We start from the raw sequence: 26,982 nt of genomic DNA on the forward strand, positions 1-26,982 counted from the left end.
ATTTCACAGGCTTATGAAACAAAGGGGTCCTGGTCTGTGTTCTGCATGATCCTTCCAAGTTTGACAATAGTCAGAGAACCCCAGGGTTGTCCACTCCTACTGCCCGCACAATTGGCACATTACTAACCCTGACAGTTGGTGACCAGGGCTTTGTCTCACCCTCTGTTGGCCATTGGTCATCAGGTCCCATGGAATATGCTAAAGCCTCCCTTCCTCTCTTCACCACTGTGTATCAGGATTGCTGCATTAGCCTGCAGGCTGCTTCTCCTCCACCCAGCCTCTGGCTGTTCTCTTCTTGTACTCCACAATGATTCCTGATTGCTTATGAACCGCTAGTAGTCAGAGATTTCAATCAATAAATGATTAATAAGGACCCCTTGTCCCTGCTCTTCCATGAGAACAGATAGTTTCCCCATTGACCAAGAAATATTTACTGAGCATCCACTAAGGTCAACGCATTTTATTAGCTATAGAAATGGGGGGAGGTCAAAGAAAGAGAAGACATAGCCCCCTGCCCTCAAGGAGCCTTCACTATAGCTGTGGAGAGCCAATATGTAAACATAGAAAAGATAATCAATAATGTAAGGCAACTTTGGATAATATGTACTATGAGGTTATCCCAGGTCTATTAAAAAGTCTGTCACAAAGTTTACAAAGAAAGACAAAATGAAATTGCTTAAATGTTCTGGAACTATAATTAAAATGGATCATGACTTACATAAGAGGCAGGTCAGGTTAGACTAAATTATTAGCTAGATTGTTAGGGTTTAGGAAATCAAGCAACATTCTCCAGAAGTTATCTTGGGTTCACTAGGAACAAGTTATACCAAATTTATCTTTTTTCTTTTTTGATATCATTCTAGAGCTTGATTCAAGGGAATGCCTTAAGTCTGGAACATCTTGACTTCCTCAAGGCTTTAGGAAAATTCTTTTATGGTGTCTTCATAGAAAAGCCGGTTAGATAAGAGCATGGTTACATAGATTCAGAGTTGGTTGAAGAACTGTCCCTTGTGAGTGTTGATAAATATTCCCTGACATTCCAAGAGGAGGTCACTGTGTTACCGGGGTCTGTCTATGTCCTTGTCGTGGTCAACATTTTTAGCAATGATGTGGATGAAGACCATGGAGGCATTCTGATCATTCTGTTAATGACTTGAATCTAGGAGAAACAGCTAAGAAGACTGAAAAATAGCTTCACCCCAAACCAATGAGATAATACTCCACAGAAATAAAGACAGAATCCTGTTTATGTCCAAAAAAATAAGATATGTAAATACAGGTTGGGGAGAATCTGGCCGGGCAGCAGTTTGGTATACGAGCTATGGTTTCTCTACTGAACCCTCTTGGTTTGCCTGAAAGCATGTTTAGGAACCAGTGGTCAAGGGTAGTCAATCCTTTTGGGAAGCCTGTGTGCTGATAGCTGAGCTTAACCTACCTAGGGATTATGTGGTGTCATTGACTGTTGCCAGTGTCCTTCTCAAACTGGTCAGCATTGAACAAAGCTCTCTCAGTGGCAAGCCAAAGACTTAACCCCTTCTGTTCCAAAGACCATCCCCCCAAAAAGTTGGATGTCCACCAGTTCCTGTCTCTGGCCAGAGTGATGTCTTCTGTTGTCAGTTAGACTAGCAAGTAGATTTGACCAGGTTTCATTTGATATGTTGAATACCATTCCAAGGATCAGTTCCATTTCCTTGCCCAGGTTTCACTCTAATGACTCTCTCACGTGACCCCTCTAAGGATTGGAAACCAGTGCCCTGTTGATATTTCACATTCACCTGGGCGTGCCTGAGTACAGTAGACTCGGCAGAAAACTGTGCAAGTCTCTGAAGCCTTCAATCCTCTACTCTGGAATCACTCACTCCAGGAGCCATGCCATATAATTACCCCGGGGTCTCCTCTGCCAGAGTACTTTAACCCTCTCCTCCCTATTGGATGATGCCCTTAAATCAGGTATCCCCATATCCTGAAAGGATCAAATGTGTAAATGAGCCCTGCTGAAAACTGATCTACCAGAGGACAAAGACAGGGAATAGGATTCTCATCTGCACAATCATGGGGAGGGTAAGATTAGTTCCAGCTCTGACTGCCCAGAAGACACATTCTGTGACTATAGCCCGCCTCTCTTTTCTGGGGGAAAAGAGGGAGAATCTGAAAGTGTGGCAAGAAACACTGGGAAGGTGATGTGGGAAGAAATGTAAATGCCTCCAGGCAAAGGAGCTGGTGGGAACCAAGAGAGCCTTTGGCGAAAGGGTGGGGGCCTTGGGTATCTGGTTGAGAGTTCCTGCCAGTCTATGGGACAAAGAGGTTATGATAGTTACCATGGTTGACTACTCTGTGCTCTCTCTTTTCCTGGCCAGATCACGATGAGGACCTAGGGCAGCTGCCTGCTGACCCCCAGCCTGCAGTGACCATGGCCCCCCGCAAGAGGAGCCGCCATGGCCTGGGCTTCTTGTGCTGCTTCGGGGGCAGCGACCTCCCCGAGATCAACCTCCGGGACAACCACCCTCTGCAGTACATGGAATTCTCCAGCCCCATTCCAAACCCAGAGGAGCTTAACGTCCGCTTCGCAGAGCTGGTGGTCAGTGAGGGGGCTGGAAGGAGGGTGTTGACAACAGGGAGGAGGGTGGATGGAGGAGGCAAAGCAGGACAGAGGGGAGGAGCCCATGTGCTGGGATCTCCGCCTCTCAAAACTCTGCTTCTGGCGGAAGTGGGGCCCCTATGAAACCTCAGCTGTGTGGAAGAAACAGAATCACTCAATGGAATGGAAGCCATAAAGTGTGTCCTGGAAAGAATGAACCAATCTCCTATCTCCAGTAGATGCTAGACCTCATGGTGCAGCAATTAAGCCATGATAAAATGGGGCAGATGTAGGGTTTTTGTGAAAAAAAGGCAGTGAGGAACCTTCAAGAACACTTAACACCTTTCTCTCTTCTGCAGTCTGGAATTTCCCTGGGATCCCTTTATCTCAGAGACAGGCAGAAGGACAGAGTGGAATTCTAAAGGCAGACACAGGGCACCTCTCAACAGGCAGAGATGCCTGTAGCCTACCTGGAGCCTGGTTTGTGTCCTGTATGATTATATCCTGTGTCTGGCCAGGGTCAGGTTGAAGCTCTGTGGTTCACACTAGTACCAACTCTTTCTTATGCTGTGATGCCCATCTGGACCAGTATAGAGCCCCCTGTGTGTGGAACTTTATACTCTGACCAGAAAGAGACAGAACGGGGAAAAAGCTCAATTCCTCTCTGGAAGTCTGATGGTAGAGACAAAACCTGAACACCAATAAAGTTCCTAGATCAGGAATGCAGGATGCATACCCGGGACTCAGGCATGAACACTGGCATAAGTTCATCTACAAGTTCATCTATGATTAGCTCTTGGTCATTCATCGTCGTGGAGGATGCGGTGCAGAGAAGCAGTGCTGTGTGGTTTGGAATGTGGTTTCATACTTGTATTTGGTAATGGATGTGTCTGATTAAGGCAACCTAGCCCTTCAAATAACAGAACTATAAGATGAGACCATTCAGGTTAAATGAAAAAGTTGTCCAACTTTCCTCATGACATTAGGTTCAGGAAGACTCATTGTTGCCTTGATTTATACCTTGCCTCAGCACAGGAGGAGAAACGAAGTATTTAATAGTGAAGAATAACATTTGAAGCCTGATTGGTGTTAGTCAGGGACATTTTCTTGAATAGAGTGTGTGAATTTTGAAAGAAAGACGTGACAAGAGGTGTTCTGTTCTTTGACCCTTTTATTCAACATATATTTATTGAGCATCTTCAGTGGGCAAAAGTCCTCGCAATGCACTTCGGCAAAAGCAAGGATGAATCAAACAAGTCTTACCTGCAAGAAGACTAGTATCATGTATCAAATAAATGAAAAATGTTTCCTGAGGGGCTGCTGTGAGCTGGGCCCTAAAAGCACCCTAGGGATTTAGTGATGAGCAATGGTTCTGTCTCCTCACGGGACGTGACGCTAGCAGAGAAGACTGGTTTTGAACAGTAATGAGATGGTCTTCCTAAAGCAGTGACAATTCCACTGAGATCTGAAAGCAGAATGAAGGTTAGATGGGTGAATGGGGGTGTGGAACAAGGATAGAGGGTTCTCCACAGAAGAAACAGCACATGTGAGAGTTTCAAGTCAGAAAAGAGCCGGGTCCTCTTGGGGGACACAATGTAAGGATTTTGGATTAAATCCTAAGGGCTATGGGAAGCCACTGAAGGCTTTAAGCAGGGGTTCAAGGTGACCCAAGCTGCTTGGCTAAAGGACCATTCAGGGTACTTTGCTGAAGAAAGGTTCTGGTTAGACTGTTAGGAGGCCATTGTAGCAATCCAAGTTAGAGAGAATGGTGGCTTGGACTAGGATGTTAGCAGTGAGGACAGAGAGATGCAGACAGATTCAAGGCTTGGTTAGGAGGAAAGATAAGATGATTTGGGACTGGAGAGTGGGAATCAAGTAAAACCCAGGTTTCTGATTTGAGAAACTAGGTGGGTGGTGGGGCCTAGTACAGGATAGGGCAAGCTGGAGGAGATTCAGGTTTGGGAGGCTGGGATGACGAGTTTAATTTATATAATCTCTCTGTGCCTCAGTTTCCTCATCTGTAAAATGAGTAGTGGTAAATTTCAAATAAGTGAAAAAACATTAAGCACTTAGAAAAGTGCCTGACATATAGTAACATTACGTAAGTGTATGAGGTACCTAACAGACATCAAAGTAGAGAGAGACAGGAGGCAGTTGGGTCTGGGAGTCTGGAGCTCAGGAAACTGGTGGGAGGGAGGCACAAGTTTGAGAGAGTTTGGGTAATAACTAAGTCCTTGCCAATAGTGAGAAGGCCTCACCTAAAGAGAAGCAGTAAGGGAGGAGAGAAAACGACCCCGGATGGTGCCCTGAGGGACTTCTACCCAAGAAGGAACATGGAGAGAAGTTGGAGGGGCTCCTGGAGAGTATGGTTGTCAAAGAAACTAGGAAGAGGGATTCAATAAGGAGTGAGTGGTTGGCAGAGTCACATGCTGCCTGGGCTGAGAAAAGATATGTCCACTGATATATTATTGAGATATGTGCATGAATTCAGTGATGAGAGACTACTGGTGAGAAAAGAATGCCCATAAATAACCAGAATATAAGGTTGAGCATAATTTCTATGGGATTTAAGAAGGGAGATTGTTCTGACTTGGTCTATGGAAAGCTTGCAAGAGGCTGACTTTCAGTGTGGGAGTTAGACTAGGGTGTTTAGGGTGGTGGGGCAGGGAGGGCAGTCTAAGTAGAACTGTCTAAGCAAAGGCACAGAGGTAGAAGAGGTCCAGAGTTTATGCTGGGAAATGTATGGTGCACATGGCTCTAATTTTCCTTCTCTTTCTAATTTTGAGAAAACACTGCATTAACTTCAAGCAGGACTCTGGGAATTTTGACTAAGGGTATTCCTGGGATATACAGACTGCAGTTACAGGGAAGAACCTTTGTCATTAAATCTGCAGGAGTTTTTAATTCCAACGGCACGGAAACTGATGCGCATTATTTCATATCGTCTATGTCTGTCCTATCCAATATGGCAGCCACTGGCTACATGGGGCTACTAAGCACTTGAAATGTGGCTGGTCCGAACTGAGATGAGCTCAGTGTGAAATACACATCTGATTTTGAAGACTTAGTTCAAAAATATACATATGAAGTATGTCACTGATAATGTTTTACATTGATTACATGTTGAAATAGTAATACTTCTGATTAGGCTAAGTAAAATGTATTATTAAAATTAATTTCACCTATTTCTTTTTACTTTTTTAATGTGACAAGAAAATTAAAAATATATATGTGTATGAGACTTGCATTGTATTTCTGTTGGAAGGAAAGTGTTAAATGTTTTCTCTTGAATAAAAAGTATAGGAAAAAGAGATTTAATACCCTTATCTAGCTAGGTGCTTATACTTCCTTAGATATTACTTTCATTGTTTATCACTTTTGCAAATCTAAAGGTTAGTAATATTATGCTTTGTTGTCCTGATGCGAGTTTTGCTTCCATTAAGAAAAGAGCCCATTATAATTGAGTTGAAAACACATTCTGTTTTTTATGGCCCATAGCAGTTTCTTTAATGAGCCAGAGCATTGCTCATGAACCACGGGAGAAGGAAGCTTCAAGAAGAGAGCCTTTTAAGGGCCATCTAGCACAGCCGATTCTATAAAATCTTCCCAAATTACCTATAGAGTTACGCTAAACTTGATGAAATTTCCAGTTCTTCTCCTTGGAAAGTGTGGGCCAGCCTGGTAGAGGGCTGAGTCCTGTGGCTCTGGCTGTGTACAGCCTTGTCTTGGTTGTGCAGTAGGAGAGGGCTGCCTCCAATAGGCCTGCCTTCCTGGGAAGCAGATCAATGCCTCCTTTGGTGTGGCATGCCCTTCCTACTCTGCTGAGCTCCTTGTCCTCACCAGCTCTCACTGGTCCATGCTGGGACCCACACAGAAGTTGGGGGAGCCAGAGCATTGCTGGGAGTGAGGCAGGACTCAGCCTGTAGACTGAATACTGTACTTTCTTTCTCAGGCCTTGACTTAGTGTGTTGATAAGAGGCGGGCAGGACAAGAGAAGGAAGATGAGAAATGATGGGCAAGAGGATTAGGGGCTAGCAAAGCAATGTAGGAGATGGCAGGGAACAGTGGCCTGGAGAAGGAGGAGGGTGGCTCTGGAGAGACAAGGGGGCTGTGGACAAGGGAAGTAAGGGAAGCATGGGCAGAAGCACAGGCTTGGACTGAGGTGAGGGCACTGAAATTGTGCTTCTAGTAAAAAAATGAATTGTCCTGTCATATCCTTTTTGCTCTTTGGGAGGAAGATATAAGGCTGAGGGCTGGATTTTGGAGGACTGTCATTTCCCATAGGACTGAACATTCTAATCTCAACCGTCTCCGGGTTTCAGACATTGTTTTGTTCTTGTTGTCTTTGCAGGATGAATTGGATCTCACTGACAAAAACCGGGAGGCTGTGTTTGCACTGCCTCCGGAGAAGAAATGGCAGATCTACTGCAGCAAGAAGAAGGTGCCAGCTCTGACTTCCTTCCACTGCCATCTCAGGGCCCACAGCCCTCACGCAGTTCTTGCCTCCATACTTGCTCATTCATTCAATAGATATTATTATGTGCCAGCAATGGAGGAACAGCCATGAATAAATCAGAGAGAGATGGAAAGAGAGAGAAAGAGAGAGGGAGGGAGGGAGAAAAAGAGGGAAAGAGTAAGAGAGGAAAGAAAATAAATTCCAGGTATAATTAATCATGTCTCATGATTCCCTATGTTCCAAATTGATTTATTTTGGAATTCCCTTAAGTTGATCTCTTGCACAGCTAAAGTAAATGGTTCATTAAAATATAAGGGCATTTCTCACTACTTTTCAAACCAAATTGTGGGTAATTTCCCTACCAACTTTCAAGCGCCTCTACCTTCCCATATGATACTTCCTCTTTCTGTAACAACCCCCCACCCCACACACACCTGTCTTAGTTTGAATGATGTCTATTTATCTTTAATTACTCAGCCCAATGGGCTCAGACCACCCTGTCCTGCCCCCCTCCCATAAAAGCCTGTGTTAGCTACCCCTTCCCCTCAGTTTCCATGTCAACTACTAAGCTCTACCATACAGCATTTATCACCTTGCCTCTGGCACTAGACTGTTCTATCCAAGGCAGAGACTTTGAGTTTGTAGTCAGGGCTCAGTACCGTGATTGGTGTTTAGCAGGTGTTCATTAAATGCATATGGAATAGAAGAGTGATGAGCCAGCCAATGCAGGAAGTATGTGTTTGCTAATACAATTGTTTCTGGTGGTAAGGTTTCCCTCCCCACCCGTAAAACAAGGTAGAAGACAGAATTCTTGACCTTGAGTCATGGAGATTTTAATACATATGTCCACATGAAGTCATGAAGACCAAAACAAGGGCGCTTTCCCACTGCTCTAAAATTTAGATTTTATGAAACAAAATAATGAAACCCAAGTGGTCATGGCTGAGGGAGGCAGGGCAAAGGCCAGGGCAGCTAGCTGGCAGAGGGGTGGTTCTTTGGGGAGGTTCCTGGAGGAGGTAGGTGTACACACAGATTTGGAAGCAGGAGATTGGCAGAAAGAAGATGAGGGGGAGCGTTCAAAGTGACCAGGGCCCAGGAACAGGAATAAGCAGGGCCTGTGTAATGCCCAGAAGTAGATTTATCTGGCTGGAGGAGAGGGCTAGATTTGCAACCAGCGTTAATGTTTATTAACCTCCCATCATTATTGTCCATACCTGGGGAGAAGTTGAGTCTTTCTCTTGGGGCCTGAGAGCTGGGCCACAGGTCCTCTGATCTGGGCTCTGTGCTTACCCTTTGCTCAGGAAAGTTGGATAATTAAATCACAGGCCTCTGAGGACTCCTGAGTTTCCAAATCCAGGGCCTTGGAAGTTTCTCTTTCTTTCTTTTTGTTAAGTTACTATTTACTGAGCACCTACTATGTGTCAGGCATTACACCAAATGTTTTATATCAGAGCATCTTAAACTGTCTGAGAGACTGAGGTTTCAAATTTCCCAAACTGTCACGGACAAATACTTTTGTAAAATGCAATAAGAAGGATATTATCAGAAAATTAAGCTGGAAAAAAAATACATAAAAAATTTAAGCAAACATTTTTATGAGATACAACAGACACAAAATTATATTTTATTAAGTATAATCAGAACAAATGTAGCATAGGGAAAAAGGAAAGATTTTTTTTTTTAATTATTCACACTGTTCATTGAAAGAGTATTTACCTGCCTAGTTTTTGCACATGTCATTGCCTGGTCATCGTTCTCCCAAGGAAGAAATGGAGATTTTGTAACTTCCTGAAAGTCACCCTTTCTGGGCTTGGCAGGGAAATGAATCCCTCTGTTGACACCAAATGAAGCTCAGGACCTCAGGCCACGGGCCTGTCTTGCCTGTTGTTCCATACCATCCTTCTTCTTGTTCCAGGAGCAGGAGGACCCCAACAAGCTGGCGACCAGCTGGCCTGACTATTATATCGACCGTATCAACTCCATGGCTGCGGTGAGCAGTCCCTCTCCCTCTGCCCGACATCACCCTGCCTGCCTTACCCCTGCACTGAAAGGCTGAGGGGGGCAGAGATCCTCAAGATGTGTCCCCCTACATTTCCCTGTACCTCATGCCCCACTTGCTGGGGCTCAGCAGCATTCTGATTATACCCAGGATCTTACCATATTCCCTCCCCACTCTGTGTGACTTCAGATCGCCCAACCATTTAAACATTTATGAACCCACTTAGATGTCACACATGCTTGGGAAATAGGCTGGGCCCATAACTCTCCCCATTTTAGAGATGAGAAAACTGAGGTCCAGGATCAGAACCAGGGTCTTCTCACAGTCTCAGAGTCTCTTCTCATTTGATCACTTTGTTTTAGCAAACTATTCCCTGAGGCCTCACATTTCCTGAAGTGAAGGTGGCCCCTGGGTCACAGCTGGGGCAGGTGTGCAGGGCGTTAGGTGACAGGCAACCCAGGATGACCTTTGCAGCCTCCTACCCTCTGGCTCCACAGATGCAGAGTCTGTACGCATTTGATGAGGAGGAGACCGAGATGAGGAACCAAGTCGTGGAAGACCTGAAGACAGCTCTTCGGACGCAGCCCATGAGGTGCCACTCTGGTTCACCTTCCCTCATTTTCTTCCACATCCCTTCACCCAGTCAGTTCCCCCGCAACTTCCTGTGGCGTCACACAGTTCTCTGCCCTTATCCTGGTTCAGCTTCACTCCCAGCATTCACTCAAGTTTACTTCATATCACTTCACTTCCCAGCTCCTATCATCCTCTCTGCCTGGGAGCTGGTGGGGCTGAGCATGTTGGGAAGGAGGGGAGATTTACATGGGAAAATTGAATAAACGTTAGATCTGAAGAGTTCTCTAACGAGCAGTTGAGGGCAGGTGCTTGTTTTTCTTGGGAGGCTAGAACAACAGAGAGGCCAAATGGAGAAAGTGTCTAAGAAGGAGCTTCCTGAGAATGAGGGGGCAGGATGAGTGCCCCAGGCAGGTAGGAGGTGGGTGTAGGTTGAGAAATACTCCCACCACTAGGGGGAGATGTGATGTCTATTGATGTGGTTTCTCCATCCAGAGTGGGAGCAATGCAGTTTTCTCTGAGGCAAGGAAAACGGAATGATGGGTGTCCTAAAGACCATAAAAGAACCCCAGAACCTCTCCCCTTTCCAGACCACACAGTGCAGGAGGCAAAAGAGGGGCCAAGAGAAACAGGCGTTCTTGGGTTTGGGTCTCCTAGTGGTGTGCTGCAACTGGCTTTTACCAGCTTGGGAAGGCTAACTGTTAAATTTTCAAGAATTTTGCAAGCCGGTTGTCAAACATAGCTATGATAAAAAATTAAATTATATAAACTTACAATTAAATAAACTATATCAAAACAAAGGTTATAAGTACTCAAACCTTATCACTCCCTAATTATTTTGCTGCGTTTTGCCATGATCTATATGCTCTTGAGTTAATTTGCATCCATTGTCTCTGCATGGTGAAAATACTATATATGTAATGGTGTATTGGAGCCCTGGTGGTGCATTGGTTAAGAGCTTGGCTGCTAACCAAAAGGTCAGCCGTTCAAATCCACCAGCCACCACTCCTTGGAAACCCTGTGGGGCAGTTGTACTCTGTCCTATAGCGTCGCTATGAGTCGGAATCGACTGAACGGCAGAAGGTTTGGTTTAGTTTTTTTAATGGTGTACTATTCTGCATCTCTTCTGGACTGCATGCTCAGTGATGCCACATTGGTAGCTTGAACCTGGCTCTACTGGGAGTATTTATATCAGGAAATGCTACAATTGTCTTTTTTTCCCCACCTTTCTTTCCTAAGAGAGCCAGTTTTTAAACATTTACCAGCAATCCACTAGTTTGTCCTCTGAGTGTGTGTGAGTGTGTGTGTTGGGGGGGGCGGGGGAGGGTCTGGGCTGAGCCCTCTGCCCTAGGAGCCTGGAAACAGAGCCTTAAGGAGAATGGGAAGACCCTATGGCCCCTTTTCTTCTCTAGTAGGGGTGCAGGTCTGGAATGGGAAGAGGATGCAGGAAAGGGTGAGGAGGTCAGGAAGTAAGAGACTGAGGGTTGGTGTCACAACCTCTGACTTCCTAATTGCTCCAGCCCCTCGATGTGCAACGAGTGGATGGCTCACAGGGCGAATCACTGACATATTTGCACAGTGTCCTCTGACCAGGGCATTCATCTACACACACACATGCACGCGCGTGCACGCACACACACACACACACACACACACACACACACTCAACATACACTCACTCATTCTGAAGGTTGCCAGGTTTATCGTCCACCTCCATTGGTTTTTCTTTCCCTTAATAAAATTCTGATTACAAATTTTACACACAGTTATTGTGAAAATTTTGTGGACTACAAAAAAGCATATGCTAGAAGAAAGTAAAAAAAAAAAATACCTAGTGTTAACAGCTTAACATTTTGAGAATTTATCCTTCTATTTTCCTAGGCATATTTGTACAATATAGAAATACACACAAATACACTTGATGTATTTATTCGGTGTAGTGGTTTCCTCAGCTTCATTTATGACTATTTCTCTGGTCATTGATCATTCTACTAAATCAAGGGTTCTAAACCTTTGTGTGTGTGTGTGTGTGTGTGTGTGGTGTGGGCCTGGGGTGTGAGAAGGCAGAGGAAGGGAGAGTGTGTGTGTGCATGTCTGCGTGTGTGATAGATGTCTTTGGCACCTGGGTGAAAACTTTGTACCACTTTATCAGAGTAATGCTTTTAAGTAATAAAATAAAACAGGTAGGATTAAAAAATAAGCCCATTAAATTATTTACAATATTACAAATTTGTGAGACAGCACTAAATGTGCTTCTTTATGCCTTAAACAGCAAGAACTAGCAGTGGATCTGATAACCACCGTAATTTTGAAGTACTGATGGGTATAAATGATATGCTGAGATACCTGTACCAACCATAATTTGATATGAAAATAGCTGTGATTTCTATGGGTGATAGTCACAGGTTCTGCTAATACCACTATGGTTTATTGCCTCCATTCATCATTGAAAGAAGTGCTAAGTTTCAGTTAGAGGTTAGCAAAAATAAAAATGTGATTTTCTTTTCACATCCAAGTTCATGGACCCCTAAATTCAATCCCTTCAGGGGCGTACAGACTCCAAGTTAAGAACCCATGCACTAACTGGTTTTTACTGTTTTCTGCTGACATTCGAGGTAACTCTCCACTGTTTTCTTAAGGATCTCTTGAAAAGTAGCTTCCCAGCCTTTGTCCCTTGACTCAGTGACTCCAATGGGCCCTCTGTCTGGAAGTCCTTCATGTTATCTGACTGCAATTCTCTTAATTCCTATCCTTAGTGGAGATGAGTCTTCAGAATTCTTCGAGGTGGATTTAGGTTTAAAAGCCATAATAATTATGATCATCTTCTTCCAATATACACCATCACAGCTATGCAACAGATGTCGATGATATGCAAATGCAAGATTTTTAATATGCAAATGAGATGCTAGTCTCCTGTGAGGGTGGTAGGATGGATTTCAGTGCTTTTGAAAAAATTTATAAATGAACCTAACAGCTACTATAGGTACGACAGGGCGCATGGTGATACACAGGTAATGGGGTAACTATTTGCAAAATGGAAACCTTGGTGGCATAGTGGTTAAAAGCAATGGCTGTTAACCAAAAGGTTGGCAGTTCAAATCCACCAGGTGCTTCTTGGAAACCGTATGGGGCAGTTCTACTCTGTCCTATAAGGTCGCTATGGGTTGGAATCAACTCAGTGCAATGGGTTTGTTTTTCTTATTTGCAAAATGTATTTGGTATAGTATGCAAACGCAAGGTATCTTTTTTGCTAATGGCTTTTGCTGGGGTAGGTTTGTGACCCGCTTTATCGAGCTGGAGGGCTTGACCTGTCTGCTGAATTTCCTCCGGAGCATGGACCACGCCACCTGTGAGAGTCGCATCCACACATCCCTCATTGGCTGCATCAAGGCACTGATGAACAACTCCCAGGGCCGGGCACATGTGCTGGCACAGCCAGAGGCCATCAGCACCATTGCCCAGAGCCTGCGCACTGAGAACAGCAAGACCAAGGTGGCGGTTCTGGAGATCCTAGGCGCTGTGTGCCTTGTGCCTGGTGGCCACAAGAAGGTACTGCAGGCCATGCTGCACTACCAGGTGTATGCGGCCGAGCGGACGCGCTTCCAGGTGAGGGGCCTGCTGGAGGGCAGGGGTGCCAGCTGGGTGGGGCAGGCAGGGGTGTCACATCCTAGGGGTGACGGACTGAGGATTCTCTGTGGCAGAGACTTGGGGGAAAGGGGAGGTAATGTGGGCTGCATGGGGGCTCTTGGCAGGTAACAGGCAGAGTACTGGGACCCAGACAGTTTACATAAAAAGACACCAGGGGCCTCAAGAGTTAGAGCCCTCTTTAAGGGTTTGGCTGGGAAAATGGATTTGTCCCCTTCAGTAGGTCGTGGGCCTTCCCCTGAGGCTGGAATATTAATCTGCTTTCTTCTATGGCGTCTACAGCTCTGAGCCCAGCACCTGGCTCATTACAGGACCTCACTCAAGAATTGTTGAATAGAATGCAATTGCTGGGGTCAAGATGACGCCCTATGCCTTAGCCAGTGCCCACTGTGGGGATACTGGGACCAGTCCTGGGAGCCCGGGCCATGGTATTCTCTTTTCTTCTCCCTGACCTGCTCTAGAAAAGTACCAATGAACATAATACTGGGGAAGCAAGCACAATGTGTACAAGGCAAGGTCATGAAAGCTCCATAGACATAGCCAAACTCCCTGAGGGACCGAATTACTGGGATGGGGGCTGTGGGGACCATGGTCTCGGGGAACATCTAGTTCAATTGGCATAACATAGTTTATAAGAAAATGTTCTACATTCTACTTTGGTGGGCAGCGTCTGGGGTCTTAAAAGCCTGTGAGCAGCCATCTAAGATACGCCACTGGTCTCACCTCTTCGGGAGCAAGGAAGAATGAAGAAAACCAAAGACACAAGGGAAAGATTAGCCCAAAGGACTAGTGGACCACAACTACCATAGCCTCCGCCAGTCTGAATCCAGTACAACTAGATGGTGCCCAGCTACCACCACTGACTGTTCTGATAGGGATCACAACAGAGGGTCCCAGACAGAGCTGGAAAAAAATGTAGAACAAAATTCTAACTCACAAAAAAAGATCAGACTTACTGGCCTGACAGGGACTGGAGAAACCCCGAGTGTATGGCCCCCAGATACCCTTTTAGCTCAGTAATGAAGTCACTCTCGAGGGTCATGCTTCAGCGAAAGATTAGACAGGCCCATGAAACAAATGAGACTAAAGGGGCACAACAGCCAAGGGAAAAGGACTAGAAGGCAGGAGGGGAAAGGAAAGCTGGTAATAGGGAACCCGAGGTCGAGAAGGAAGAGTGTTGACTTGTCATGGGGTTGTTAACCAATGTAATAGAACAGTATGTGTACTAACTGTTTAATGAGAAGCTAGTTTGTTTGTAAACCATCATCTAAAGTACAATACAAAAAAGAAAAAAGAAAAGTATCAATGAGTCACACGACAAATATAGTGTGTTTTAGCACAGTGCCTGGCACCCAGCAAGTGCTCCATAGATGTGAGCTGGCATTGCAAATTCTACGGTTTATCCTCTAGCATGGGCTATTTGTTCATTCTGTCATCAAACATTTTTGAACATCTGCTCTGTGCAGAAACTGGCCTCTGGTCCTTTGCAAAAGATGCAAAAGGGATAAAAGGCAGTGTCCACGTTATCAAGGGGCTGGATAAGAAATACATACGAGCTGTAAACAACTGAAGCACTGTTATAAGCAGCACTTCAGCACTGTCCAACAGTATAAACCAAGCCCTCAAAAGCTGAGTGGAAAGGAAGTCAGTCAGTACTGAGACTGAAGTATGGAGAGGCAAAGAACTCTTCCTGCAATTTGAGTTTAGGGGAGATCCAAGAGAAGCTGGGTAGACATGATAGCATAGGAAAAATGGATGGGGCATCTTAGGTAGTTGGAATGGCAAGAGCAAAGACTTACAGGCTGGATTTGTAGTATTCTAAGATGTCCTCTCCTTATCTGTCCTGTCTTTCCCTCCAGACACTGCTGAATGAGCTAGACCGAAGTTTGGGCCAATACCGGGATGAAGTGAACCTAAAAACAGCTATCATGTCCTTTATCAATGCTGTCCTCAACGCTGGAGCTGGAGAGGTGAGGCACCTTCTCCTGGCCTTTGCTGTTCACTGATTTCCTGGTTCTGGGGCAGGTAGAGTATGTGCGTGCTTCCTCGGGAAGTGGTAGAGGGAAGGGGCTGAGGCATCTGGCTGGTGTGGCTGCCACTACCATCACCATCTTCAGATTATCTTTATAACCTCAAGCCTCCTTCACTTGGGACTAAGAGAGAAGAGCATGTCATGAACCTTGCTGTTACAGAGGGCAACACAGTGTCAACCAGACCTGGACTGTATATATCCCACAGCCTAGCTTATCTGTGGCTCTCAAAAGTTGTGGCAAAAACTAATTCTGGCTTTGCTTCAATACAGAATTCTTTTGAGTTTTTATCTAAACCTGGGAGCACTCATGGAGAGTTTCCTACATAGGTAACCTCACGCATCTTGTGTGTCATGGACAGAGAACATAAACAACCACTGAGGTTGGCTGCTGCTGATTGCTCAGCTGGTAGGGGTTCATTTATGGGAGGAGGACAAGGTTGGCCCTTCTTTCTAGAGCTCTGTTGGCCTGCTTCTAGACTGGCTTCCAGCCCTGGTCTTCCAGTGCAGGAGGTATGGCTTCTGGTTTCCCTTCTTTTGGAGTCTAAATGGCAGTGGCGTCACTGGTGTTGGTGTCACCCAGTGTGGTAACTCATAATGTCACCTCCCCACCCCCCATGGACCTCCTCCTGTATCAGACCATACAGAATCCTTAGTAATGTTTTTTTGTACTAATGTTACTCATAAGTTTTAATTCCCGTATATCACTCCTTCTTTTCTTTAATTACTACTTCATTCTCAAAAAAGTTATTGATAGAGGTTCACAAATACTAATTACCATAATATTGTAGCTAAAACACCAGAAAATCTGACAAAATCAGGGACTATAAATACACTAGCAGCAATGAAAACAACAGTGCCTGCTGGTAGTATATGCAGACGAAACCCCGGGATTTGAAGCGTCATTGTAATTGGGTAATAATGACAGCTCCGACTGGAGGGCATCAGAAGGTTCAAACAGTAAATTAGCATAGAGTTTTAGCCTTGTAGGTATATTAATACATGTAAGCTGGGCCTACGAAAAATGCTTTTGTTGTTATAACTGACTACAGGAATATTTTTAAAAAAGTAGTAAATTTCTGCTGAAACACTGCACAAAAATTTTATAGACCACCCCCTATTTTTGTGTCACCCCCCTCTGACAGTGTCAGTCAGTGTGGTCTGCCTCCCCCTTGTCTCCTAGTGACACCACTGCTAAATGGGGTCCCCAGACCATAGAAATAGCAACATTAGAAGAAGAACTTGAAGAGCAGGGAAACGCCCCAAATTCTAAGGCAATCTTACTCCCCAGTTAAGGTCAACTACTGAAGGACAAAAGGAACTCTACATTTCCCTCTTTTTTGCCAGTATATATTTTTGCATCCAGCCCTGACGGACTGGGTTAAGTGAAATGCATTGGAGGAATAATCTGTCCGAAAGATGCTAACATCACTTTTACCAGTACCAGCTATTTATGGCTGGCATCTGTTCTGATTACTTGGTAATTATAACTCACCAGGTAATTTTTATGACTATCACCCCTGTAGGTAAGTAATGTTGCTCCCATTTTACAGATGAGGAAACTAAAGTTTTCCCCAGATCACAAAGCTATTAAGTAGCAGAGCAGGGATTTGAACCAAGATCTGCCTGATTCCAAATCTTGTGCTCTATCACTATAAACCACTGCTCTTTGATGCTGAAGGCTAAGAGAAAACTGATAAGGAACTTGAAGGAGACGAGGCAGGAGCCTTAAAGGAGCTGGGTAGTGGGCCTGCTTTAGAGAAATAACAAGGTCAAAGGATGTCTCCTCTTGCCTTTCTTGGAGTGCTGGGACTTGAAACAGCTCCAGGTAAGTTTGCTGCAGGAGATGTGGTGGGACAATGGCTGGGGTGGGACAATTGAGAATCGGGGCCTTGAACCCGCCAGTGAGTCTGGTCTTCCCTTGGTGACCCCCAGGATAATCTGGAGTTCCGCCTACATCTACGGTATGAGTTCCTGATGCTGGGGATACAGCCTGTGATTGACAAACTCCGGCAACACGAGAATGCCATCCTGGACAAGTAAGCCTCAAGCCACCTGTCCCCACTGCAAATCTGTGGACACTGCCTCAGTTTGGGACGGTCAGGACCTTTGTTTAAGGCTGCTATTCCTACTGGAGCCCACCCGCCATAACCCAGCACAGATTCACAATCAGCTCTGTGTGTGTGTGGGAAGGTGGACAGCTCTCCCACCACCTTGTCCCACCTCTTGTCTATGTCCCTGACTGTCCTCTTTGCCAACCTGCTTGTCTCATCTCTGATCTTATAAACAGATGAACCCAATAGTACTCAACCACAGAAGTACTGCTCCCTAGGGGGCACTCGAAAATATGTGGGAGTGTTCATTGGTTTTCAAAATGGCTGGTGGGGGGCACTTCTGGTATTTGTCATTGGGAGCCAGGAATGCTAAACATCCTGCATTGTACTCCTGCTCAACAAAGAAATGACCCACCCAAGCTATAAAGGTTCTTGTTGATTAAAGGGCACAATTAAATTCCTATGTGTTACCAGTGAGCCCCCTCTGTTTCAATCCCATTAGTACCAAAAAACCAAACTCGTTGCCGCTGAGTTGATTCTAATTTATAGCAACCCTATAGGACAGAGTAGAACTGCCCCATAGGGTTTCCAAGGCTGTAAATCTTTATGGAAGCAGACTGCCAGATCTTTCTCCTACGGAGGGGCTGGTGGGTTCAAACCACTGACCTTTTGTTTAGCAGCTGAGCACTTAACCACTGCACCACCACGGCTCCTTTCCCATTAGGACAGGCAATTTTATCACATTGGGTCTTAAGGGACAGAGGACGGATCCGTTTGGGGTTAAGTTGGTGGGTGGAGGGGGGAAAGACACTGGGGAAGATAGATGTTGGTTAATGGTTCTCGACTGGGGATAATTTTAACCTCCAGGGGATATTTGACTGGAGATATTTTTGGTTGTCACAACTCGGTGGTGGTGGGGCTGTTATTGACATCTAGTGGGTTGAGACCAGGGGTGCTGATAAACATCCTACAAGAAACAGGACAGCCCCACACAACCAAGAATTATTCCGCCCAAAATGTCAGTAGTGCTGAGGTTGAGAAACTCTGATCTAAGGTGAAGGGACCCCAGGTTGGCCTCTCTGAAGGAGGGGCATGGGGTTCTATAAAGGAAAAGAATGTTGGCCTACAGGCAGGTGGTTTCTTTCTGGGTTTGCCTTGGAGGGGATAGGGTAGGGTAATGCTGTATGCGTTATCCAGCCCCACTGGCTTTTCTTCCTTTTGGTCCTATAGTCCTTCTTCACTCATTTCCATGGTCATGGCCCCTCTCCAAGAATAACTGAATGCTCATCTCTAAGTCCATTTCCAGCCTATGTGGGATGCCCCTCTGGGCAAGATCAGGTTCGAGAAGAAGAGGTCCCCTCCCTGAATGAAGCATTCAGATATATTCGATGGGGGCTCATGGGGCTGTAATCCTCCACTGGGGATATGCTGGCTGTAATGTCTACTCTCTCTATTTCCCCTTTCCTATGTAGACATTTAGACTTCTTCGAGATGGTCCGGAATGAGGATGATCTGGAGCTAGCCAGAAGGTTTGACATGGTGAGGAACCTTGGGGGGAAGGGTTTCCTGATGAGCCCACAGTCACTTCTCCAGATCCTGTGCTGCGGTGGGCCCAGTGTTGGTGGGTTCCCTGGTGGGTGCCCCTCCATGGCCGGGTCTTGTTTCTGGAGCTCTGGCAGTATGCTGGCTCTGGTGGGCAGACGTTACCTGGAGGGCCTCACCTGATGGGCTTCTGTGCTCTCAGCATCTGCCTTCAAGGAAAGGAGACTGCAGCCCCCAAGAGAAAGGGAACTAGTGCTTATACTTGATTAGTCTCCCTATGGGATCAGCCCAGGAGAGGCATTTGTGACTAATCAAGTATAATTCTCTGAGTCAACTCTCCCCATCACTAACCACATACATCATGCTTAGCAAACCAAACCATATTTTCATTTTAGCCATGAAAACACACAACTCTGCTGCCTAAAAATTACATTATAAAATCCCTATCCAAATAAAAATCTGCTTTCGGCTAGTGCTTCATAGTCGCAAGGCACTACCCATTGTATCACAAAAGCCCTGGATTTACAGATGAAGAAACTGAGGTCAGAGAGGTTAAGCAGCTTGTCTGTTGTCACACAAGTAGACAACAGGATATGAACCCACGTTTCTGGGCCTCAGATAAAGTGCCCTTTTCACCTGTGCCGCTTGCTACTTTGAGCCATCTATGCCCCTGCTTCCTTCCCTTAGATTGGATCAGTAGTTATCAGTCAGGGGCAATTCCCTCCCCTCCCCCCACCCCAGGGCCATCTCTCAATGTTTGGAGCATTTTTGGCTGTCATAGCTTGGGAGGGTGCTACTGGCATCTAGTGAGTAGAGGCCAGAGTAGGTGCTGCTGAACATTCTGCAATCCCCAGCACAGCCCTACAACAAAGACTTATCCAGTCACAGATGCTGGTAGTGCCAAGATTAGGGAACCCTGGTCTATATGATTAACACACTGCCTTCCTTCTTTTCTCATTCTCTCTCTTTAAGCTGGACAGAGGCAGGGGAAGGAAAGCTCTCCTGGGAGATGGGCTCAGTGGATGCGAATGGGACCTTCTCTCCCTGGTTCTCTTCCTCCTCTCCCTTCCCTGCTCCCTGTTAACTGCCTCCCCTGTGTTTCCCCAGGTCCACATTGACACCAAGAGTGCATCCCAGATGTTTGAGCTGATCCACAAGAAGCTGAAATACACCGAGGCCTACCCCTGCCTGCTCTCTGTCCTGCACCACTGCCTGCAAATGCCCTGTGAGTCCCCTGCACTTGCCACTTCTTAGCCAGACCCATGAGCCCTGGCTCTCTGGGCAGGCTGAGACAAGGCTGCAGAGCCCACTGGGTGGGTGAGCCCCCATTGGGAGGCCAGACCACAGGACTCAGGTCCCAGCGTTTCCCTCTCTTCTTGAGGTTAGCAAAATAGAGCAGCTTCTACTGTCACCCAGGGGAGGAGCTGGGACTTGGCCCCAGCAACGCCAACATCCCAGGACAATGAGCAGTAGGTTGATCTTTGCATTTTCAGAATCAAACTGTTCCAGCTGTCAGCTCACGACAAGGGAGTGATCAGTCCTCTTGGGGACTTCCAAAAAGAAGTTTTGTGCCTGGGGGAGTGACACAGATGTGGAATGAGCATGCCTTTTTAAGTGTTTTATCTACTCCTCCGTCTGGTCCTTGCTGACTGCCGATCATATCTCCTTTATCACTGCCTCTCTCTACAAATACCAAACATCAGTGACTACAGGACCAGGTGGATAAGATCTTAAGACCCAGATATACCTAGTGATTGAATGAATTACTTATAACTACTAATAGCCACCTGAAAATACAATTTGAAATAAGCTATAACTGCACCATTTGGTATTAAAGCTGTTCACAAAACACAATATTTTGAAAATTAGTATGGTCCACTGTAATGGTCAACCTAGAAAGAGTCTCTTTAGTGATGATGATGGTGGTGTTGGTAATCATGGTGATGGTGACAATAACCACAATTTATTGAGTGCCAACTCTGGGCCAGGCATGATGCAAGGTCCTTTACCACATCATCTCTAAACCTCAAAATGGCCTAAGGGGTGTGTATTATTATTCCATTTTACAGTGACTGAACCTGGAGCTGAGACTATTCTTTATAAATGAAGGAGGTTTTCATTTCTTTGCGGTCAGGGCTTTTGATGAAACATGTTTACCCAGTTTTCCTGGGTGAGAGGCAAATGGAAAAATGTGTCACCTTGCAAGGCTTGTGTTGGGTGGAGTGGTGGAAAGGAAGCTAGACACTGCAGTGTGGACCAGGAAGCTATCAGTTCTCCAAAACTCAGCCCAGAAGGTCTTCATGGGAGACATGGGAAGACTCTGGGAAACATGACTTCTGCTCCCAGGGGTTCCCATGCCTGGTGTTCCATGGGGCAATGTGAAGAGGTCCCTCTGTTTTGCCCCCAAGTGGTGCTTTGTGGACATGACCTTCCACCAAGAAGGCATTATGTTTTGACTTTGATGTAAAAATCCTCATGGTTGACCTCCCTTGCTGACCAGTAGAGACAAAGCTATTGGGATACAGAACCAAAAGAGGAGACTTGTGTCTGTCATCCAGACTGTCATTAGAGGGAGATAGACTAGGTCGCTGTGAGATCAAGCACATCATGTGATGCCTTTGCCCTCATAGTTCAAGGTCACCTCCACCAGAATCCAGATTCCTGGATTCCACGAATCATTTCTCTAACCCATTCTGACTCCCTCTCAGAGCACACCTGCAATTATTTCCCATTCATCTTCCTCTGTAGAGCAGTAGCATAGATAATCCTAACCTTTTTAAAAATTTCCCTAGAGACTTCATTATTCAGCATGTAATATTTTAGAGCAGATTTACTTTCCTAACAGTGCTTTTTTAATTTTATTTTATTTTTTTTTAGTTAATGTAAAAAGCAATTTGCATTCCCAGGACATAGGATGTCCAGAGTCCAAACAGGGAGGAAAGACAGCCAGGAAGGATTCCTGAGAATAGAGAAATATGTCAGAAGGGTTGACACATACATAGAAGATCAGTTGCAGATAATCAAGACATGACTGGATTTGTGAATCTTCATCAGCTGTAACTGTACTGTCTCTCCCATCAGACTGGGAGGTTGCCAAAGATGGGGAAGGGATTACTTCACCAGTCTGGGCCCAGGCAGTGACTCTGGGACAGGGCTCCAGGGGGCTCTGGGGATCTAAAGGGCCCCAGTAAGAAGATAATGCCTGTCACCCCTCAGATAAGCGGAATGGCGGCTACTTCCAGCAGTGGCAGCTCCTGGACCGCATCCTCCAGCAGATTGTCCTCCAGGATGAGAGGGGCGTGGACCCTGACCTGGCGCCACTGGAGAACTTCAACGTCAAGAACATTGTCAACATGTGAGCAGTGATCAGCCTGCACCCTGTCCTCCTCCTCCTTCCCCAACTCTCTCCCACACTGGGTCTCACCCATGAAACCTCAGCTCTCTCTCTCTCAAATCAGACTCATTGCTCTAGAGTCGATTCAACTCATGGTAACTCCACATGTGTCAGAGTAGGACTTTGCTCCATAAGAGTCTGGGTGACTAGTTTTTCAGAACTAGTCACCAGGCGTTTCTTTTTAGGTATCTCTGGGTGGAAGCAAATCTCCAACCTTTCATTTAACAGCTAAGCACATTAATCATTTGTTCCACCCAGGGACACCTCTCTCAAACCAGACACTCACAAACGGATTCTGAGCAGCGCTGTCCAACAGAACTCTTTGAGATAATAGATATGCTTCTTATCTGTGGTATCCAATGTGGTAGCCACTAGCCACATGTGGTTATGGAGCATTTGTCATGTGGCTAATTTGAATGAGGAACTGAATTTCTAATTTTAATCAATTTAAATCTAAATAGCCACAGGGCCTGTGACTAATGGATACCACACTGGACAGCACAGGTTTATAGGGTGTGTAACTAACTCTCAATAACCTACTGCATGGATTGGCTACAGAGGGGATTTAAATGCGTTAACATAAAGCAAGGGTCAGCAAGGGTCAGAAAACTATGGTCAGTGGGCTAAATCTGATCCACCAGCTGGTTTTTGTATAGCTCCAGAGCTAAGAAGAGCTTTTACGTTCTTAAAGTATTGTTACAAACAAATGAACAACAAGAAAATGCCTCAGAGACTGTATGTGGTCTGCAAAACCTAAAATATTTACTCTCTGATCCTTTACAGAAAATTTGCCAACCACTGAACATGAGGACAAGGCATGTCAGAGCCTAAGGCCTTCTGACTTATCATGTTTTTCTAACTCTGGGTTTAGGGAAACACAGAAAAAAACATTTAAAAGCACATCAATTTATAATAAGGCCTTACATTAACACACTGATTTTTAATTTTAAGCCTTCATTTAACTTTCAGTATGAGTCTGAGCCAACTACCCTTAAGGAGGTAAATTGGCTCTAAATGATTCATTATTTTGCATTCCAAAGCCAAGGAAGAAACAACTTCTGAACTGTTTTCATTAGCACAGACAATTGGCTGTTGATCTAGTTAAAGTCCTAACTAGTATGTTGACCAAGTGCAACCAGTAAAGTAATCAAAACGTGGTTTCATTTTTGTTTCCTATAATTCCTTACACTATTTAGTGGGGAGAATTTTCCTCGGCCAAAGGATGAAAACTTCTCAGGCCCAATGACATATTTGGTCCTTTCTGGGTAATAGAAGTCTTAGGTCACTCTAAGCTGTCAACATAGTCTCAAATCTGAGAAGGACTAATCCCAGATGTGAATCAACATTCTAGACTTGATTTAGCCTTAAATTTCTCTCCTCCCCCAGCTGGGACTGGGAGGCTACAGTGGGAAGGTATGTGTGCGTGTGTGTAATGGATGGTTTCTTTTCTCTGCTCAGTCCCTCCTCTAACCCCTTTTACCACTCCCCTTCTCACTAGCTAACCAGTTTCTCCAGAGGCAGCATGGGGGCAGGAAGGAAAGGGAAAAAATTTTACTTGATCTGGGGACTTAGCAAGCAGGCTTCGCATTCTCTTGGCACATGGGTGAAGACACGTGATTGCATTCTTCCTTTGTGTGTGTCTCTTTGCAAAACTCAGGTCACTGGTCATGCCAGCTGTTTTGTTTTTTTCCCCAGCTGACTGGCTGCTTCCATCCCTTCTGTCAGCCCCTGGCTCACTGACGATCCAGTGCACACAGACTTACAGTGTTTATAGTCCCAGTTTTCTTCCAGGTGGACCTCTTGGGCAGGACTTAAAATAGCTTTAGCCCAATTCCTCCACAAGGCTTCCATCTGGCCTGTGGGAAACCCTCATGCCATCTCTTGCTCTAACAGCCTCTGGGAGTGCTAGCAGAGCCCAGCATAGCAGTGCTCTCCTGATCAGTCCTTCGCCTTCTGGATTTACCTGGCCCCAAGTCAGATCCCAGTCCACCATGCCTCCCTCCCAATGTTGGGGCATATGAGTCAAAACTCTCTGGGTGGCCCAAAGAAGCCCCTTCATTAGGGCGGTGGTAGCCCCCCAAACCCCCGGGGAGGTTGACAGTGGCTCTCTCCAAAGAATACTCTTCACAAAATACTCCTCCCTCTCCATACTCTGCCCCTTCTTTAGAACCTTGATTAGGTTGAGAAGCCAAGAGTCATGGATCTGACTCTTCACATTTCAGATTTACAAAGAAATCATCATTGGGATCTCACTTTGGGATTTCCCCTCTCTTTTATACCTTGGTATGGAGATGAAAGCTTAATTTTAACACCCTGTTGCAAGAGTTTACATGAATGTTTCAGATATGTCCCTTCTTTACCCTCAACATCCTGTGTTATGGGATGCGGGGCAATTTCTTTTGCTCTTACAGATTGGTCTTTGCTGGACCTGGAAATCTGGACCACCGTAGGGCCAATGTTTTTCTCTCTCAGCTGCAAAAACCTATTTTTACAAAGGGGTACAAGTCATTATACAACTAAGGGAAGCCTGAGATTTAGTCCTAGTTCTACAATTAATTAGCTATTATTCCTGTCTCTGGTCTCTGAGCCTCAACTGTATCACAAAGGGGTTGGAACCAGGAATCTGAGGGTTCTTTCAGCTCTCATAGTCCAAAGAGAGACACATTATGAGGACTGGGCAGGGGTGGAGACCCGGAGAGCCATCTGGGGAGTTAAAATCCTAGCCTCCAGCTGTGGCAGGAAAGATTGGTAATCAGGGTACCAGAGTGGGGAGATGACATGTCTGCTCGGAAACTGAGCAGATGGTCAACAGTCATACTGCCTCCTCCCCTCTGTCCCCAGGCTCATCAATGAGAATGAAGTGAAACAGTGGCGAGAACAGGCTGAGAAGTTCCGGAAAGGTGAGGGGTTCTGCCTAAACCTCCTGCATGCTCTACCACCCCCGGCCTGCCCAGCCTAGGACCCCATATCCTCCCATGGAGATGAATACACACACATACTCATGCTCTCTCTTCCCATTTCCTCTCCTGTCCCACCCCCACCCCAGAACACACGGAGCTAGCGAGCCGGCTGGAGAGGAAGGAGAGGGAATGCGAGACAAAGACGTTGGAGAAGGAAGAGATGATGCGAACACTGAACAAGATGAAGGACAAGCTGGCCCGAGAGTCCCAGGAGCTACGCCAGGCTCGGGGACAAGTGGCAGAGCTGGTAGCCCAACTCAGTGAAATCTCAGTACGCGGGCACCCTTTTCCCTTTCACATAGTTGAACTGAGACCCTGAGCTTCCACGCAGAGTTGGGCAAAGCAGGTGTGGGGAGGGGTCAAGGATCCTAGAGTGAGGTAGAAGAGAGAGGGAGACTTCAGGCCAGGATAGAGGGGACCCAGACCCCTGAGGCTGTAAGGGCTGACCGTGTCCCCCAGTAGTCTAGATGGCACGTTTGTGTTAATTAGAAAAAGTAATGCTCCTTCTCTGGGTGACACTGTCCCAGGAAGCATACCTTGCAAAGCAGAGTGCAGGTAGGATTTTGGCTCCCCCTCACCCTGTCAGCTGGATGCCATCATGCAGTCAGCAACCTACACAACTGTATGTATCGACCCTGCTGGTACATTGTGATGACTATGACTAATTGTCCAGTGTCTGTGTGTGTGTTTGAATGTATGCCTGTCCGTCTGTGGTTGTGTCTGTGTGTGTGTGTGTTGGGTGCTTGGGATGCAGAGAGAGAAAGCAGGGGGACTAAATGTGTGTGGGAGGTGATAGCAGGATTTGGGGGGTAGTATACATGGAAATTGAGAGTAAGGAATAGTGGCAAGGGATCTGAATGGCATCATTACTGATGGCTTTGTCTTCTGATTTTTCTGTCTCCCCACAGACAGGCCCTGTATCCTCTCCGCCTCCCCCTGGGGGCCCACTTGCCTTGTCTTCCTTGATGATAACCAATGACCTGCCTCCACCCCCACCCCCTCTACCTTTTGCCTGCTGCCCCCCACCACCACCACCACCCCTTCTACCTGGTGGGCCTCCCACTCCCCCAGGCGCCCCACCTTGCTTCAGCATGGGCCTGCCCCATCCACCGGACCCCTTCCCTAGCAGTGATGCCCCACTCAGGAAGAAACATGTTCCCCAGCCTTCCCACCCACTGAAATCCTTCAACTGGGTCAAGCTGAATGAGGTGAGTAACTAGGATGGGGTCAGTGGGTCCATTCTCCTACAGCCAGTAGCCATCAGCCCCTGGATTGATGGACCATTGTTTACAGATCACCATACTAGGTTCCTTCTTTGGTGGAGGGTAAGGGTGGACACAGTGGCTATAGCAGATGGGGTTGCTGATGCTAGGCAGCTCCATCTTCACTAGGGGTAACATCTACACTGGGAGAAAATGCTTGGCACCTGGTAATTATTACAGTAGCAAAGCCACCTACAAATGGAATTTGTGATTTGTGTGTGCTGAGGGTTAGTGGAGTGAGGGATGGGCCAAGCAACCAACTCTGAAAATTCAAGGTCAAGGTGAAGTTGGGGAAGAGAGTGGAAAATGTAGTAGAGCTTGGACCGAGTTCTAGAGATGGTAAAAATCAATGAAGCCATGTCAGGGAGTAACAAGGCCAGGGTGCTGAGGCCCTGGAGTCCTTGCAATGAAGAGTTTGGTGTCAAGATGCAACCAAGTCACTCTTAGACATCCTCCCCAGCGGAAGATGCACAGCACTGGCCACATTTCTTAG

General features: G+C 46.1%; 1 protein-coding gene across 2 annotated transcripts in view; it reads left to right on the forward strand.

Moving 5' to 3' along the window:
• Positions 1–2,363: 2,363 nt before the first annotated feature.
• Positions 2,364–26,982, forward strand: part of DAAM2 (dishevelled associated activator of morphogenesis 2) — a 51,466-nt gene continuing 26,847 nt past the window's right edge. For both annotated transcript variants that reach the window (XM_004379426.2, XM_012556445.1), the window contains exons 1-13: positions 2,364–2,578; positions 6,930–7,019; positions 8,950–9,024; positions 9,531–9,625; positions 12,876–13,209; positions 15,108–15,218; positions 17,213–17,316; positions 18,804–18,870; positions 19,981–20,098; positions 22,090–22,228; positions 25,109–25,167; positions 25,314–25,498; positions 26,136–26,435. In XM_004379426.2, the coding sequence (XP_004379483.1) occupies positions 2,411–2,578; positions 6,930–7,019; positions 8,950–9,024; positions 9,531–9,625; positions 12,876–13,209; positions 15,108–15,218; positions 17,213–17,316; positions 18,804–18,870; positions 19,981–20,098; positions 22,090–22,228; positions 25,109–25,167; positions 25,314–25,498; positions 26,136–26,435 (1,845 nt within the window). In that variant the 5' untranslated portion in view covers positions 2,364–2,410. The remainder of the gene's footprint in view (positions 2,579–6,929; positions 7,020–8,949; positions 9,025–9,530; positions 9,626–12,875; positions 13,210–15,107; positions 15,219–17,212; positions 17,317–18,803; positions 18,871–19,980; positions 20,099–22,089; positions 22,229–25,108; positions 25,168–25,313; positions 25,499–26,135; positions 26,436–26,982) is intronic.

The sequence above is a fragment of the Trichechus manatus genome, unplaced genomic scaffold (assembly GCF_000243295.1).
Source record: "Trichechus manatus latirostris isolate Lorelei unplaced genomic scaffold, TriManLat1.0 scaffold00065, whole genome shotgun sequence".
Taxonomy (NCBI): domain Eukaryota; kingdom Metazoa; phylum Chordata; class Mammalia; order Sirenia; family Trichechidae; genus Trichechus; species Trichechus manatus.